Below are 18,402 nucleotides of genomic sequence, written 5' to 3'. Positions count from 1 at the left end.
AAGCTTTATTATTAAAACAGACAAATTATTTTCCCTGCAAAAGACCATTTCTCTCTAAATAAGGAACATGGGTCTTTTGCTGCCATCAAAGACCTAGTGTGCAGCTTACTGAGCCCCAGTCACCTGAGCAACAGAAACAACTGCTCCTTATTACCCCCCTTTTTTCTTCTATGGCATGCATATACATTCTAACAATAAAGACACCTGAAATGTGAAACCTGTCTCAAGTTCATTATGAATTCTTTTTACAATTATTTTTGTCCCAAACATGTGGAATAAAATACTATTTGATTTTCAAGTTACTTCCTGTCAAAGGGGTTTGAAAACGTAGTTTACTTGAACTGTGAGGTTAGAAGTGTTCAAGAAGTCTAATAACCCAAAGCACAATATAAACATTCAGCTATCACCTACTTTTCATGGTTTTAGTAATTCAGTGAGAATCAATCTCAGTTTGTGTTCTGTGTCCACTTTACTGATTTGGAAGCAACGGCAAACAAAAGCCATTTTCAGGAAAAAAATTATTTAAGAGGTAGTAGGCTCTTTTTACAGGAAAAGACCAAGTCGATTAAACAGACTTGCACTTGATTTGGATTTACTATATATCCTAGAAGGATTCTGAAAAGGTGTGACTCTAGACCACCTTTAAGGAGTTACTCCTTAAAAACAAAAACAAGAGAGCAAAAACATTACAACCTTGAAGTGAAACACAACCTTCTTTCCAAACACATCCCTAACTTATAATTTTAGCAATTTAAATCTTAAGAGTGGACTACTGAACCAGTGAAATAAAGCTTAAAGTTTAAAAGCAGTAAAGACTACTTTGTAACTTCCTATCTTTTCACCCAAAAAAAGAAAAATTGATGTATTTCCAAAAGCAGTCCTGTGGAGTAATACACATAAGTATGTTCTGTCTCAAATATTCTGACTGTTATGACAGGAAAAGTGTGATCAAAACAAAAGGGTCCCATGGAGATGGAGTCGCACTGTTCTGAGCCAGCCTCCTCCTCCTGCTTAGTCCCCACAAACTGACTTCCCAGAGAAAGGCTCAAAGGGCTGCCCGTGGATGTGCAAACAAAATAGCATGAAAAGTCTCATCCACATAAGAGGCTGCACCAGGTCAACTATAAAAGGAAGCACATTGGGCCCCTCGCCCACTTTTTTCTTATCTTTCCAGCTCTGGACCATCCATGCAGCAGCACCAACTGCAGGAATCTATAGATGCTGAACGTCTTCTCTCTCTTTTTTCCCACCGGGGCAAAGCACAACTGTAATATTTTTCCCCCCACTGTACAAAATGAAGGGCTTGTTAGCCAACACCTTTTGAGTCTGTCGTGGTTTAAAACTAATAACTAAGAAAATTACTTTTTTCTTGCTGTGAGATATGGATTAGAATAAGGGCAAAACAGGCATAAAACTTAAAAGGAATAAAGAAAGTTTATTGACAAACAACAAGAATAAGGACACCAGAATAAACTTCTAGAAAAACCTTTTCATCCCTTATCTATTTACTATTCTCTCGTTCACATGACAACAGAGACAAAAACTTTGGAACTTTGGTGGTTAAAACAGTCTCAATTCTTGCTACAGTCTTTTTACCTGTCTTTGTAGAGAAACAGAAGTTTCTTCCTGTTAATTTATGGAGTTTCTCACACGAAAACTATTTTTTGTTATAGTTTTCCATTGCCCTGATATCAGCTGCTCAGAGCTGCTGTTATCAGAGCCCACCCCTCCCATTTTCACATTACTCTGAGATGTGTATGGGTCATGATTCGAGGGATAGCATTTTTAAGGATGAGTATTCAAAGTTAAAAAAATAAGTCTTCTTCATCTGTTTCTGTGAGTTTCACTAGACAACAGTTTTCTCATTGCTTTTCAAGGCTTTAAATCTCCCAGCACTTCACTATACCATAATTACTCAAGTTTACACTTTGAATACTTTATTCCTCCCTGCATACTTATCATGAATTAAAGGAGTTTTTTCTAGGACTTCATTGTCCATCTCCATAGTTTAACAGAAAGACATTTCAGCTAAATTAAAGCATCTTCTTAATTCTCTACCTTTCTTGAAGTTTCTTTTCTTTCTTGTCACTGGTAGTTTATAAAGTCTCTTTTCATGTTGATCATTCTCCTTTTCCCTCTCTGGATAAAAAAGTTAATCCGCAAGTCTCATCTGGGTAATGAAAGAGTTAAAATCTTGCCCAGGCTGTTGTAGGTAGTTCTGTGGCTTCGGCTGGTGCAGGAACTGGAGCCGTCTGTGATGGAGAGTTCCTCATGGCTGCTCTGGAGAGTGTGGTCACCGTCTCTGCTTGCTGCAGGCCCAGAGCTCCTCTCCTTCTTCACTCGGCAGTTTCTGGTGAATTCCATCACGGCAAAAGCTGCAGCCAAGCCAGAAACCGGCCCGGCCCGGACAGGGCTCGGGGCAAGCCCCCCGCAGGCCCCATCTCCCAGCCGGGAGATGCAGCAGGCCCGGCCTGGCCCCTGCCCGGCCGCATGGCCGGGCAGAGAGCAAGAGGCCAGAACTCTGCTACCTTTCACCGCCAGGAAACAAAGAGAACTCAGAGAGCTCTGGTTTTACACTTTAAGGTAGGGTTCACAAGTTGATCCCACTTTTCAATGGCCTAAACTGCTGTCAATTCTTGGAAATGACTGATAATTGGTCAGGAGGAAGAACTCCCATCAGCCATCAGCACTTCTAACTTCCCCTCTTTCCTCAGCTTTGCTTTAAAGGTAAAGCTACCCCATGACAGAGTCTAATAGTGGGGGTTGCCAATTATAACAACTGTACAATAAAGCACAAGAGCTCCCCAGCCATGTGGTCTGGCAGCTTCATTAGACTGGTAAGAATTTACAACAAACATCACACTCCTACCAATGGCTTGTAACAAATTGGAATCACAGAAAGAACTTTTATGAGACTGGGAGGGACTGAACAGCTCTTTAGCTATTTTTAGCTCAGATGGGCTCAGATATCTCCTGCTCTGACTGGGGTACAGGATGGGTCAGGAACAGGGAGAAGCAGGACATGACAGCCCAGGAAATGCCAAGCATGGATCCCTTTCCCATTATGGGAATATACTCATCTTCATATGTGGAGCACTGAGTGTCATGCTGATGGAAACCCAAAAGGATAAAAAGAGTAATGACTCGTTACTAAAATGTCTAGATAGAAAGCAAAAAGAGAGAGACATTTGTACAAAATTTGGTTGACTTTTTACAACAATGTTCATACAGAGAGCAAGATGAGACAGACTTTTTTTTTACTAAAATGTTTAGATAGCAAAAGAGAGACAAATTACTATAAAATTTGGTTGCAAAACATTTGCAAAAGCATTTGGAAGTCTTGGTTGAGTCCTTATAAAAACATCCATGAGATTTGTCTGACCACTTACAGAGATGTCTGAATAGAGAGAGAAAAAAGAAAGAGCAAAATTGGAATCCTTGCTGAATAGATAAAGAGACCTCACCCAATTACTACATCTTGAGCTCTGCAAGGCTACAGAGCAGGAAAAAATACTGAGAGATATGTTGGGTATCATGGTAGGGATGAGAAGCTGTCCCTGAGACTACAAGGACTTACACGAGGGGTCAGACAAGGAACAAATATGTGAAATGAAGAGGCAAGATTAGGCTGCCAGAATTTTAGAAACAGAGTGAGGTTTTCTTTTTAGAAAGAAATCAAAAGTAGTGAGGGATGAGAATGAGGAGAAGGAGAGAACCACATGAGTGTTGGGCAAGGAGACAAAGGGAGCTGTGGAAGAGGCTGAAGCCAGAGAAGTGGCTATAGTAAAGACAGAAGTGTAGGCAGAGGTTGCTGTAGAGAAGAAGCTGCAGAAGAGGAGGCCAAGGGATACTGAGAATCTGAAGTTTTCATACAGGTAAATGATCCCTCTGAGTCCTGGTCCCTTGTCCAGTGGGCTGCCTATTGGTCAAGGAGTTTAGGTTGCCAGGAGAGGGAGAGCAGGCCTCAGGAGATGGAGCTGCTTGCTGCTGAGAGAAATCAGGAAAAAAAGGCAGGAGGCAGAGGGGCTGTTTGCTGTTGTATTAGCAGGCCTCAGGCACAGCTTCAGGATGTGTATGAGTAAATCTTTCATGATGAAATGCATGATGTAGAATCTGGATTCTGGATAACTAATTAAAACTGAAACCAGAGATGACGGACAGGGTCAGCAAACTGCTACAAAACAGTGCCAAAGGTAACCAAAATATCTAAGTTATTGCAAGGTAAGTTAAATGGAGAAGGAAGTCACCTCAAATACAGAGGTTTGGACTAATCCAATTGGAAGCTGTTAGTCCAGGCATGGGCAACAGCACAGTTTTAAAGCAGTGGTTCAGGTATTTATCCAAGCCAAATTCAATCCAGTGAGTCAATGGCAGTCTCTTTACTGCTCCAGTACAGGAATGGGCCATGGGAAATGGAATCAATTCTATCTTTCACAAAAGGAAAGACAGAGATGAAATTAAACTTAAGCACCACCCAGGACGATCAGTTTTAGCCGATTTTTTCACTACTGGAGCAGTTCTTTAAGAAGCCTTTCAGCAGCTATTTGTTCATCGCTACCAATGCCCGCACTAAAGAGCATTGTGTTCACACCAGTATATAGTACCTCCTTTTCAACCACTGTTAGAACCAGGCATTTTTCCTTTTTCTTTTCCTACAAGAACTATGACAAAGCAATTACTGATGTTAACATCAGGCATTTTGACTGCATGTTGCTGCTGTTTTATAACCTGTACCTACCCAAGATGTTTCAACAATGTGTTCTTTTACCTTCATCCTGTTAAACAAGAACTATTGTAGTAAGACTCCAACTTAGCTTGGGAGCTAAAACAAGAATTTGTAAGAATATGGAGGCCTCAAAGCCAAGGGCTTTGCCCTGCCAAGCCCTGCTTCACACAGGAAGGAATTAAGATTCTTTCTGTTGCCTGTACATTTGTCTGTTGTGATGTTTACTATTTGTAATAATCGCCTTGAAGACCTCCCCTGAAACAGGGTTCATACTTGTTATTAGAACTTTGAATAGACATACTTGTACTTGCTAGAATTTTAATAGGACCAACACCCCATACATTTTTCAGTGTAGTACCAGATGGCAGGAATTAGCCTGCCACAGAGCCACAAATAATTATCCTAAATCCTACCAACACTCATAATTGAAGAATGACTAAATATACAGCCCTTTTGGGCTTGGCCTGGAGGAAAATCGTACTCCTAACACTAGAATACCATGCCAGACGGAAATGCAGCATCTGAATTCCTTCCCTGTGTCCTATCAATGTTCAGTTTGAAAACACCTTGGAGATGGATGCACCATCAGCACACCTGTTACTGATCAAGCATTATGTGGGGCATGCTCAGCCTCACCAAAATGCTCTGTCACCATCCATAATGCTACAACTTCAACTGAAGATGGCTGAGCAAAGATGAAGGAAGCTGCTGACCAAATTGCTGAACAATTCCAAACACTGCAACCAAAGAACTGGTTCGATGAATCAAGCCTTGGACATCAGATTTCTTCCAGTTTTAAAGCATGGGGTGGGGAAAGTGTTGTACACAAATGGGGATTGTAATATTGGTGGGATTTCCGGTTTTAATGATGAGCACAGACTTTATTTGCAACTGTAATTAGCTGCATACTGTCTTCTGTTTCCTCCCTCTTCTAGCCAACTGTCCAATACACAGAGATCACCACAGCCAAAGATGAACCATACACCCAACCAATAGTAAGGAATGTTTGAGCCTCTGGGTGGTGTGGTGGACCTAGCATAAGCATGTTTTGTCTCAAACATTCTGACTGTTCCGGTAGGAAAGCTGTGATTGGAAGAGAGGGTCTCACTGAGGTGGGGCAGCACAGTGCTGAGCCAACTCCCTGCTCCACCTGGAGACTTGTACTCACTTCCCCACTCTGCACTCACTCCCTGAAGGAGGGATCCAAGGGCTGGCTATGCATCCAAGAACAAAACAGCACCAAAAATCTTATTCACAAAAGAGGCTGCACCAGGTTAACTATGAAAGGAAGCAGATTGGGCTCCCCTGCTCTCTTTTTCCTCTCTCACTGTGTCACAATTCCACGTCTGGACCACCCACATTATGAGACCAAAGAAGGATCAAAGGATTATTATCAAGGATATTCCTTGTTCTCTACCTTTTCTGCTTTTATTTCTCTATCCCTCACTCTGTGAGGCTATCATTTATGTTTATTATCATTTATATCATGTATATAATTTTCTATTCCATAATCCCTACTGAAGTGTATTTGTGGGAGTGATGAGAAATGTTGTCGTTTGTGAGCCAGCACCTTTGAGTAGTGTGTTGATGGAGTTGAGGGTTTATTAAAGTGTACTGTAAAAATTACAGGCTTGCTACCCAGCTCTTGTGAAAGTCTTCAAATGTAAGGGCTGGTGAACAAACACCTTTTAAGTATAAACAGTGGAGTGGTTGTTGGACACAAGGCAATCACACAAAAAACCACAAGAGCTCCCTAAAATATGTCCAGTGTCTTTGCTGAATCCCGATGAGAATTTATAATGAATATCATGGCCCCTACTGATGGTTCATGACATGTTCAAGCAGAAGCAGAAATTCCTTCAGCTAGTCTTTTGGTAGTGGTTAACAATCTGCAGAGAAGGTAAGTTTGAGCAGTGGAAAAATATGTCAAAGGGAAAGGGAAAAAGAATTCAGGACAAGGAAAAGCTGAACAGTGAATAGGAGGTTTAAGTACAGGGTCATGTAAAAAAAGTAGAAAATCTAACAATAAGAAGAGGTGAGCAGGAAAGGTAGAGCTTTTACACACCAAATAGTTATTGCAAAAGAATCATCTGATCACAAGAAATCAGTTTGACCAGTAGAAACACACAAACACCACTACACAGCATCAAACCGGTAAAAGACCAACTCTTAAGAGTTTAATTACAGTTCTTTAAAAAGTCCATTCAGACCTCTCAAACTGGAGTATGTCCCCAAGCAGAACAGGAAATAATGAACTAAGTCAAATGAAGGGGAAGATTCTGGAACTGCAGCTGTTCTACCAAAATAAATATACATTTACATATAAACATTATACTTTAAAACGCATATGTTGTACGACCCTCAGACCTCACACACAAAAATTGTTTAAGTTGTTTTTTACACAAGTTCTGAAGTTACTCTAAGCACTGTAACAGGAACATGCTTATATAATTTCATCCACAAGGGAAATATTAATCCAAAATAATTAAAAATTTTGAGTCAAAAGAGCACTTGTAGGAAACACTTACTTTTAGCATCAGAAGCACTTCTGCAAGCTGCTGTATAAACACAGCCATTCATTGCACTTGAGAGAAACCCACACAGTCCTCTTGCACTAGAGTATATGGTTAACACAAAACATTTGACATAGAAGATGTCTTGCTGCTCACAAGACAACAGTAGGTCAACAATACTACCGTGAGGAATGCAAATACAGTTTTAGGATGCTGCAGGACAGATTACAACAACCCCACCTGCCAAGGGTAATTGCTTAAACTATAACAAACTTAATTCTAGTAACACCATTCAGGAAGGCTAAACTTCAACTACAACAAGTGCAAAACAGAGAGGAAGTTAAGACTGTCTCATTTACAATAACAAAACAAGGACTAAGAATAGACCTAATGACTGCTCTAAAAGCACAAAAGTAAAAGTGCCAGAGTAAACAAAAGCTTACATTTAAAAAGGAAAAGGATGATATGCCACTGTATCTATAACAGCTAGAAAAAAGCCCTGGCACTGTCTCAAACAGAAGAACAGAAAAAATACAAAATCCAAATAAATCCTAGTTTGATGCAGCTGCTTTTAGCAGACTTTATCTTGTGAAATAAAGCAGTCTGGAAATCAGTATCTGAAATAAGTACTGAAATGAAAGAAGGAGAAGCATATTAAAAGAATCCACTAGCTCTACCTGCTAATAAATGTATTTTTATTTTACTTTGATGATGCAAGCTCCAGCACTGTTTTTCATTATGATTCCTTCATCTGTTTTTCTTTGCAAAGATATTACAGCTTTTCATGCCACTCATATCAGAGGACAAATGGAAATGTCCACTACGCATTAAGAGTCCTTTCATCACTTGCTGTAATTTATAGATATACTAAACAATATTGGTTCTTTAGTGACTTCAAACTAAATTACTCAGTAAAGTTACTTCAAGCTTTTTATTCAGCTGGGAACAAACAGCTCTATAATTGAGATATTTGGAAACCAAACAAATAATGCTGCCAGCAAGCAGTATCATCTGTTGAACCAGTATCTGATAATCTGTTGAAGCAGTATCATCAGCTGAAATGGGTTGAAGTGGTAGCCAAGCTCAGGAAGTTGCATGTGTAATAAAAACACTTTTACCAAAAGCAAACAGACAACAAAGTTCTCTTTCTCTACATGATCAAATAATTAGTACTTAAAAAAAAACACTATCTTGCAATATATTTCTAAACGTGCTTTGTAGCAGAGAGCCTTTAATTAGAAGAAATCTCAGACTATTTTCAACTTTCACCAGACATACAGAATAAGTTCAAGATACGTTAAAACAAAATAAGTCTAAATCTGATTTAACACACAATAACCCTCTTTTGGGGTTATTGTTTGGGTATTGGGTACAGTCCCTCTAATTGGAACTGTACCCCATGTTGCCCTCTCAAGCTATAATCTGCATGTTTTAAAAACTTTTACTACTCCCAAAATAAGTATTTTTCAAAGCAAGGAGAGTGATACCAGTATTTTTCAGGAGTTTATTGTATTTGTAATGCTTTTCAGATTTCTGATCTAAAGCCCTGCATTTTTGTTACCACAGTTTACCTTTCACTTTATGAAACAATACTATGCTATGTAAAAAGTTTTGTGCTACTGCGGCAACAAGAAATTAACTGGAGTCCTAAAGGTCCTTCAATGATAAAAAGTAACCAAGTGAATTTCACCATGAAGGACTTAACTTATGAAAACAGTAATTTACCAAGAAGTTAAAAAAATCCAGAGGCAAATTATGGTGTTACTAAAGTAGCTGTGATGACTGAGAAAAAGCCAAACAATGATGTATTAACACAATATCCAAAAGTATCATGTTTGCAAGAGAAGTAAACATATTACACAGCATTGTAAATAAAACATGTCTACCTACCAAAGTGATGTGTAAATACCGGCAGCTAGAGACGAAAATTATTTGGGGGCAGGAGTTTGGACATTGAAACACATGCAGTCACAAGAATTTCTGGAGTTTCCCTCTAGTCACCTGATACCAAGATTCACAGTAAATATGTTGTTCCTCTACTTGTTGGACAGCAAAGGAATCTACTAAAGATGACTGCTGCAGAGCACATCATTGATGCAGCATTAAACCATCACTGACTTTGGAAACATAGATTTAGCCTTGAAAACAGTGACAACAACTAAAAATTAGTTTTACTCAATATGGCCAAACTATACAATTATATCTATCACTAATTGCTTTTATCTAATTCAATGAAATCATACAAAAATATTAAAGGTTTCAATTAAAGAAATCAAACCATTAACTTCTGAAAGGAAAACTCCAATTAAGTTTCTCATCCCAAATCCTTTAAAAAAATATTAACTTACCAGCTTAATTGCCACATAGTCATTTGTGTATAAATTTTTTCCTTGAAAAAAGAATAAAAAAAGAATGTGAGACAATGGCTTTTCTGTTCAAGTAAATGCCATTTAAACACCAAGAAAGTCTTCAAAACATTTTTTTATCTAAAGTGCTAGGTGTTCTGGCAGTGACTTAGGAAATGTGGGTTTATTAGTCCAGTACTTTATTCTAAAAACAATTTTCCCTTGAACGGTGTAAGAGGTGGAAATTTCACAGAGAGTTTCAGATATATCACTGAGTTTGTGGTATTTTTATGTACTAAAAAAGTTTGAAAATTGGTAAATCACAATAACCATAATGTGATATTCTATATTTTCATCATTATTGCTGAAAACTATTTGAAATTTATTTTTAGATTACCATACAATTTTGAAACATCAGCTACTAATTAAAACTAGAATTAACTAGTTAATTAAATGAGGACTATTTTTTTCCTCAGTCATGAAATTTATCAACCTAAAAGATAGGACAAGACAATAACATTCCTGATGGGCTTACACCACTTGGAAAAGCATCTGCTGCTTTAAAAGGGATTCTGTAACTGGGTAAGAACTTTTTCAATAAGCATCACATTGAACTGTGCAATGACTAAAATGTTAAACAAGTTTTAGACGTGAAAAATTAAAAAATAGCAAATAAAGGATAAATAGTCATTTCCAATACTTTTTGCTTCCTGACAATCTTCAAATGCATTTAGTGTATATTATTCTTAATGATAATCTTCCTTTTTTCTCTGTAGTATTACTCGGGTCTGAATTTCCTATGTTTAGCTCAGTTTTGTTAAAGAAATCAAATGGGGAAAAGGCATAGACCAAATCTAAAAAGTTCCCTGTGAAGACAGTTGCACAGAATCATAGAACATTCTGATTTGGAAGGGACCCACAAAGATCACTGAGACCAACTGTTAAGTGAATGTCCCACAGAGGAACTGAATCCATGACAATGCTTTGACCGAGTGAGTTACACCAACAGTCAAAGACTGAAGTGCTAATGATTCTTCTAACAAATAGAGTACTCTTGTAAAGCCAAAACAAGATGAAGAGCTTGCATCTCTTAGTGGACCAACTCCACAAAAAAAAATCGAATTACCTGAAGACTTCACAACAACAAACACATAATGTATATGAGCAGCATGCCATAATCTTTTTTGACCCACAAAAGGAAGGGTACTCTAAGACCTATGTAGGGACTAGAGTGGATACCCAGGAATCCTAAGTATTTCTTATCTAATCATGATGTGAGTTACATTTTTGATAAAAACTATACTTTGTTTAAAGTTGTTTCTGCGTCTTTGCAAGTCATTACAATCTATAAGACACTAGCAGAAACTCTTGCAGGAGCCCTGCTCATTCCATCTCTTAGATATATACATCACCTACTCTGAGTAACAAATCCAGTTACAGTGAAGTAACTGGATATTGAGTTCCAAAAGCTGTAATGACATGCTTATTCTGAAGTAGCATCAGAAGGAGGTGGCCTAATTTTCCAGGTGGCCAGTCAGGACGACTGTCTCTTTAAAATACAGCAGATACACATATATGACAGCACTGTTGATCTGTCCATAAATTCACAACAGGTACTGAGTGATGCATCACTTGCAACAGCAACAAATTCTCTCTTACTACCTAATCTGTTCATCTAAACTACATCAGTTTAATTTAACTATTACAAAGAGCCTTAAAATTAACACCTCAATATCCAAACCAGTTTAGTCCTTTGCCAGCCAATGGTTGAACATCAGAGATAGTAATTTTCTACAGATGGCCAATTTCCCATTTGATCCACAAGCCACTACTGAAGTCTGACCACCACTTTTTTCTCAGGTCAAAGTGCAGCCTGATACATAACTGAATTTTTATCTTCTGGGCACAACTTCATCACTCTATAACTTTATTCCACCATTAAGTCCCTCAGGTCTAACTTTAGGAGACATGCGGGAAACATATTCCCATCTGCAGAAGCGTATATAAAAAACGAAGTGCTTGTGTACATCTTTGTAGAAAGAGTGCACTCTAAGAATTTGATACTGTAGCAAAGCAAATAAAAAAAATCAGAATCTATAATAGCAATATTAACTCTTGTTGTCAGTAATTTACATTTAAAACATCTTACCTCATAAAAAAACAATAAATAGGGATTTGAAATATATAGAATATAAGCAAAACCCATAGATATTAAAATGAGAAAGGCTGCACTTGTCCTGGTGACTGCTGCAGGACAATACACACCCCCATAATCTTCCTCCTATTTCTTTTACTTACTTGTTCTATTTTATTTCAGTACTGTGAAACTGTAAGTCTGAAGTAATTTAATATTGTATTTAAAATAAAATACATTGTTTCACTGTAACAGCTGCAAGTAAATGAGATAATCAGATATTGATTTTTAATCAGTTCTGTACTTCTTGATCAGAATAACAGAGAAAAAATTAACTTTACTAGTTTGCAGCTGCCTTTACGTAAAATTAATTTTGCTGGTTTGATTTAGTTCATTGAAAGGTTTGAAACAAAAATTCAGAATTGAAGGCACCATGCAAAAATCTGGGTGGTGAGGAAGAACAATATTTCAGCTTGATTTGTGGACTGTAAAGGTATGTATGCAACATTGTAAATGTCAAAATGTATTAATTTTGCTTAACTATTAATAGAAATAACAAGAGTACCTATTACACTGCCAAATTAAGTATCCTAAGTCAGAGCTGCAGCAATGTTGTCTTTAATATTTTCTTTAACTCCCTCTACAGTATTAATTTGCTAAGCTTGTTTACATCCTGACCGCCCTCAGAATTCACTGTATTAAAACATACTATATTGTACGCAAGCACTATATCACAAATATTGTCTAAAGGGCAATGAGTCTTAGTTCTACCACGGCAAAGATCAACACAAACAACACCTATATAGCCCACCATCCTCTCAAATATCTAACTTTGGAACCCACCTCTACTTAATGCACAAAGCACTTTAAATCAAGCCTTCTAACAATACAAGACTGAATTCTTGCCATTAAGTGTCAAGCTGTATTTATTAACACATACCTGAACTTACACATCTTGAAAATCCTGGCTAATCATGTCACTCCTGGAAATACAAGTCCCCAAAATTAAACAAACAGTCCTCCAAAAACACACACCCATCAGTGTCTATTTTAATACATGCTAACATTTCCAGCTTTGCTGCCCAAATTCTTCAAAACTCCACAGGTCTTCCTCAGTCTGTGCCTTCTCCACCATCTGATTTTCATCCACCTGTTCAGCAGAAATCTACAGCAACTGAATTATCCCAAATTTTCTCTACAGATGGTTTCTCACTGTCCTGTTTAACAGCAACTCAATATTTAGCCTCACTACAATAGAAAAGAAACCAAGGAACTTCCCTGCTCCCTGTTATTAAAAGTGCTGTAGTACCTGGTTACTAGATCTACAGATCTCTACAGCTCTGCCAGACCTACAGGACAGGGATGTGCGTCATACATTTAGCCCTAAATATACCTCAATAAAGTACCTCAGGAAGTCAGAAAAGATTGCTACAATAACCATGATGTAATTTCCAGCATCTTGGAAGAGAAAACTGACAGAATTTAGGAGTACTGCACACAGTTAGAAAACATTTTAGTCCCAGCAAGTATTCTGCTATACAGATTCTGCATGGCATCAAGCTTGCACTGGCTAGGGTAAAGCCATGAAAGATAAACCCAATATGCCTTGCACATCTGAAGTTCAAGGCAGTTTGAAGAGCTGCACCGTATTTATAGAGAATTTTTCTTGCCTAGACTGCATAAAAATGGCCTTGAATAATGTAAACTGAAATAAAGAAATGAGGATCTTACCTAATCGTAGTTCTCCAAAATTACCACATCCAATTTTTTTACCAACTCTGAAATTAGGGCCAACCATTAACACTCCAGAATTTGAAGAACCAGTTCCACGTGGATTATGGCCTGATCTCCCACTAGGCCGTGTCATTCTTTCATCTGGTTTGTCTTTGTCTTTTTTTTTATTTTCCATGTCAAGTTTACGGTACTCCACTTTGATTTATTCCTCTTTTTAAAAATCAGTATAAGCAAATTCCAATTGGACAACGTGAGAATGAAAACATCATGAGTGAAGTGGCCAGACGGTTACTGTCAGTAAGCAGACAACAGCAGCATGTTCTTCCTGTTTGCAAAGCCCTGGTGGTATCTGTAGTTAAGGTATTTCCAGAATGCACAACACCAGCAATATTTCCTATTCTTTAGAGGAATTCTGTTAAAAGAAAAAAAAAAGTTATTCAAGACACTAAGATTCTTCTCATAAAATTACCTTTCCCTTCAATTAGTCACACAATTAAGATATATCTAATTACATTTGCTTTAGAGATCTATGAAAAGCACTACTTTCAGGTTAATTTTCTCTATTTCTAGTATGTAACAGCAAGAAATACTGCTGTGACTGAAGTATGCTAAAATTTCCACACTTCAAGAAATAGTTATTTTTTAAAAAAGCAACAAAAAAGCCTTATAACACTTAAAACTGACACTTGGACACACTCACTTCACTTTATGCCAGCTCCTCAAAAGAAAGCATTTTATTTATTTTCCCTCAAACAGTATCTGTTGTTTTAACCAAATGCTCAAGCTAAACAGTTACTGACGTTATAGAAATATATTGTATTTTCTGAATTGTAATTTCTGAGATGCACAAATTATAAACTCACGGCAAGGACTTGAATTCTTTCAGTAACTCTTAGAATTTAAAAATAAACTGTATTTACTTATTCCCCCCACTATACTTCTGTCATAAATCTGTTTCCCTCTTCCCCTTCTTCCTTGTCTAGCATCATTGCCTAGACACTAATTCCTACACTGGATTTCAGCAAAAACAATGTTATCTTACTACAGTAATAAAGAACCACAAGAAAGCTTTGATTTTAAATCTCAGCTGTAAGAACACCTGATATGGTTTTCTATTTGATGACAGTGGCATAAAACCCCATAATTCAGAAGGTTCTACGCTGGCAAAATTTCACAATGAGTTAAGTACCTGTCCAAAATTATTTTCCTACATTTGCTTCAATGTTGGGAATACAATGAACTAATGGAGAACACAATTTTCATGTGCTACAGCCTATTTTAAAAGTAGTCACCAGGAGTTTATTTTTAACACTTTGAATTGAAGACAATTCCATTTTGTAAACCAATTTGTCACAAACTAAAACTATTACTCACATCACAGATTATCACAAAATAACAAAAATCAAAGAGGTAGTAGTGAAAATATACTAAATAATATGAACAGTCACATGAATAGTTGTATCTGCTAAATCAAACATAGTTATAGCATGGCTATTAGTCAATGACATTTAAAAATCACTAATCAACAGCTGACTTATTACCTGAACAATGAAGTACATGGAAATTTGTTTGGCAAAGAAATACAACCACATTTCTGTCGAATGGGGAATGAAAGGTTTGTTCTGAGAGCAATCAAAAAACGCAAATGAAGATTACAACCCAAGATGACTTGCTTAATGCCACAGAAAAGGACTTCAGCAGTGAGTAAAGAAAGCTGTGGTGCTTTATAGTATAGACAGAAGCATTTAAGAGAAGACAGGCACATTACTACATAATCTTGCAGGTTTTCAAGCACCACCACCAGATACCCTAGAGTTACCTTCTAAATCACAGATCTCAAAGAAACTGACTCAATGGGAAACAACAGATAATCTTCCCTCACCCACTATGCTACAAAAGCTAGGGAAGAAATAAAAAAGCTAGACATTAAGTGAGTTGAAGCAGAACTTCAAAGTCACCATTCAGTTCTTAGAATGAAGGTCAGCACATCTGATGCAACAGAATACGACTAAATATTTAGGTACCAAAGAAAGAAAGAAGACTTATGTTCCACATCTTACTGGCTTCTTCAGAAAAAAAACAATAAACAATTCTAGAATTTTTAGTGTTCCAAATACACTATGAACAACATCAGTTTTGCTTTCCAGAAATGTGCCTATTAAACGGACAAATCTATTGCACAATAATTCATGTACTCCCCTTTCCTCCTGTTGAACGGACAGATACTCCAGTTACATTTTAGGTAAGCTTTCTTACATAAACTGAAATTTGTAACTTCTTATAAGATACCTGCTAAACAAACAACACAACAGAAAGTCTCACACTTTTTCCACACTACATATCAAATGGGAGACATGGAATTATTCCTGTCACAGTTTCTCCAGGACACAGGTGTTCTCTTGCATTTTCCTAATAAAATCATCTGCAATGAAGACAGTGCTTATGACTTTCCTCATTTTGAAGTTCCTGTAAAATATTTTATGATATATTTACCTTAAATATGCAAAAGCTTTTCGTGGTTATATTTATTTGTATTGCACTTACCTATGACAGTGTTATAATGTCAATGGCAATATCTTTTCTTCACCATAATGCTCACATTCTAGAGAAAAAGTATCAAAAGGCAAAGACATATTTATGTAGCATTTGCAATTACCTAGTATATAAAATTTCTGATACAGAACAAAAGTGCAGTGTTTGGAACTGCATTTGTTTTCCTAGACTATTAAGGAAGATGCAGCAGATTTGTCTCACAGACTCAACATAACTCAACATAAGACTCAAAAATCAGACATCATTCAAAGGTGTGCATCATCAGAAGTGTAAAAGGAATACATACAGTATAAGCATTCTAAATTATTTGGGAAATCATTTTCTTGTTATAAGACAATTAAGGGCAATCTGTCTGAAAAAAAAGCCGTCCTCATTTCACAGCTTGTTTTTGTGTTTAATTTTCATTTTTTCATTTCTGCCTACATAAACGAGCACACAAACAATAAACTGCAGCCCAACATCGGGGACTATTGTTAGGATTTAAATAATTGTTAAAAAGAATATATTACTAAATATCAGGATAATGGCAAACGCACCATTAAAAACAAGTTGACAAAGCAGTCTCATAGTCTCATAGTGAAATGACTATGTTCAAGTATGAAGAAGAGAACACAAAAGAAGCTACCAAAAAAAAAGTCAAAATGGTATTACATAGAAGAAAAAGTAATTAGATCTCAATTATAAACTAAATCCATAATCTATATAGACTGAAGATAAAAATTAAAACAAGATTGGAAGAAAGCAAGTAACTTTCAAAGTAATTGACATGCCCAACTAATAGCTACCAGAGATTTGATTTTTTTGGTGCAATCTGACAGGATTTCTCCAAGCGCTGTAGAGAGACTGCATGAAAAGTAAGGAGAAGCACAGTGAAGACAACTAAGAAAAATTACAACAGAGTTTCAATTGACTGGCAAGTCACACACCTAACACCTGCAGAAGTATCCGTAGATTACAGGTATAAATATAAACAGCTCCCTAAATCTCTGCTTGAAAATGTCCCAATTAACTCTGCTGAAGACTATATGCCACATAAGAACCCTACTAAGTAAAACAACAACTCTCTAGGATACTACATAAGGCAGAATAAAAGAACAACTCATTTAAGCATCTTCTTTATTCATACATTTCTCAAATGCCAGATCCTGCAGCAGCACCAGGAACACCATTGTAGTTATATGCGAGCTTACATGTTCCAAAGTGTTGTCATGACAATGTTCATACTCAAGTGTGCAAGTCACCTCTAAAAAAAAAAACTTACTATCTACCTCATTCCTTTTTCATGTTCCAGATTTACTCCTAAATAAACTAATTAAGAGAACATTAAAGTAGCTAAATAGAACATTCCACTGCCCAGGAATGACAAACTTAAATGAAACATGTAGCCATAACTGCTCCCTTAGGTAACATAAGCATTACCCTTCACATAGTAATTACAAGATCACACATTACTGCTAGTATCAGTATACTAACACTTTATTTATAAGAAAATCATACAGTAGTAAAAGAGCTACAGAGGAAAATAAAAAATTAATACCACTTTAAACTAGACTGGAGGAAGGTAAAGGACATAAACAACTTGACAGTGATAAGAAATTGGGATGGTATTCCAAAACTCAAGGAACTGAGTGCTAGTGAGATCCTTAAACTGGTCTATGAGGCATCAGCTACAACAGATGACACCCAGAATGTTCCTACACCAACACACACAGCATGAGAATCATCACTGGAATAAATGAAACTTGTTCGGATAAGCCCCTTGAACAGAGTGCCATGCTGGATGGTAACAAGCTCTCCAGGAGGGACAGGCAGGGCAGGAGAGCTGGAAGGGCAGAAATGTAGCCTGAAATGGCAATGGCAGCCTGACAGTCTCTGAGTAAGGATTAAGGGACAAAAAAATAACATGGATGTCATCGTAGGAGTCTACTATAGGCCACCTAGCCAGGACAATGATTCCAGAGAATTACTCTTTGAGGAACTAAGGGAGACCTTCAAAACAACTGTCCTTGTCCTTACAGGAACATCAATTTGTCACATCTTAACTGGGAGCATCATACAACTGGCACAAACAGGTCCAGAACACCCCTAGCCTTTTGTCCTCGTTTAGGGCAAATTTGGGAGAGAACCTCCAAATGGGGTCACCCCAGAAAAGCAAATCCAAGCAGCCCCTCCCCTCCAACTGGTTCCGGAAAAAGTGATTTCCTTGGAGAGAAGTGACAAAAACTGTTTATTTAACAGAAATTGAATGATATTAAACAATAAAATCTTTAGCTGTTTGATGAAATGGCAAACCCAGGAAAAAGTCCTTTTCATGTGGCGTGGGTCAGTCCGCTTAGGTTCTTATCAGCCCCTCTGGCACCGGAAAGTGCCGAGGCCCAGACCCCAGTGGGCCACAGG

At 37.3% G+C, this 18,402-nt stretch overlaps 1 protein-coding gene across 9 annotated transcripts in view; it reads right to left on the bottom strand.

Moving 5' to 3' along the window:
- CSNK1G3 (casein kinase 1 gamma 3) overlaps positions 1–18,402 on the bottom strand; it is a 78,006-nt gene that overhangs the window by 47,210 nt on the left and 12,394 nt on the right. For 4 of the 9 annotated variants that reach the window (XM_015653468.3, XM_015653471.3, XM_033520344.1 and 1 more), the window contains exons 2-3: positions 13,450–13,864; positions 9,588–9,628 (exon numbers count right to left, since the gene is read on the bottom strand). The exons of 1 other annotated variant lie outside the window; for it this stretch is intronic. In XM_015653468.3, the coding sequence (XP_015508954.1) occupies positions 9,588–9,628; positions 13,450–13,627 (219 nt within the window). In that variant the 5' untranslated portion in view covers positions 13,628–13,864. Of the gene's footprint in view, positions 1–9,129; positions 9,241–9,587; positions 9,629–13,449; positions 13,865–15,996; positions 16,055–18,402 lie in introns of those variants that run through there. 4 more of the 9 variants (XM_015653470.3, XM_015653473.3, XM_033520345.1 and 1 more) reach the window with 4 other exon arrangements.

Source organism: Parus major, chromosome Z (genome assembly GCF_001522545.3).
Source record: "Parus major isolate Abel chromosome Z, Parus_major1.1, whole genome shotgun sequence".
In the NCBI taxonomy this organism is placed as follows: Eukaryota; Metazoa; Chordata; class Aves; order Passeriformes; family Paridae; genus Parus; species Parus major.
The sequence above is the reverse complement of the archived record's forward strand: the minus strand, read 5'-3'. Positions and strand labels throughout refer to the sequence as shown.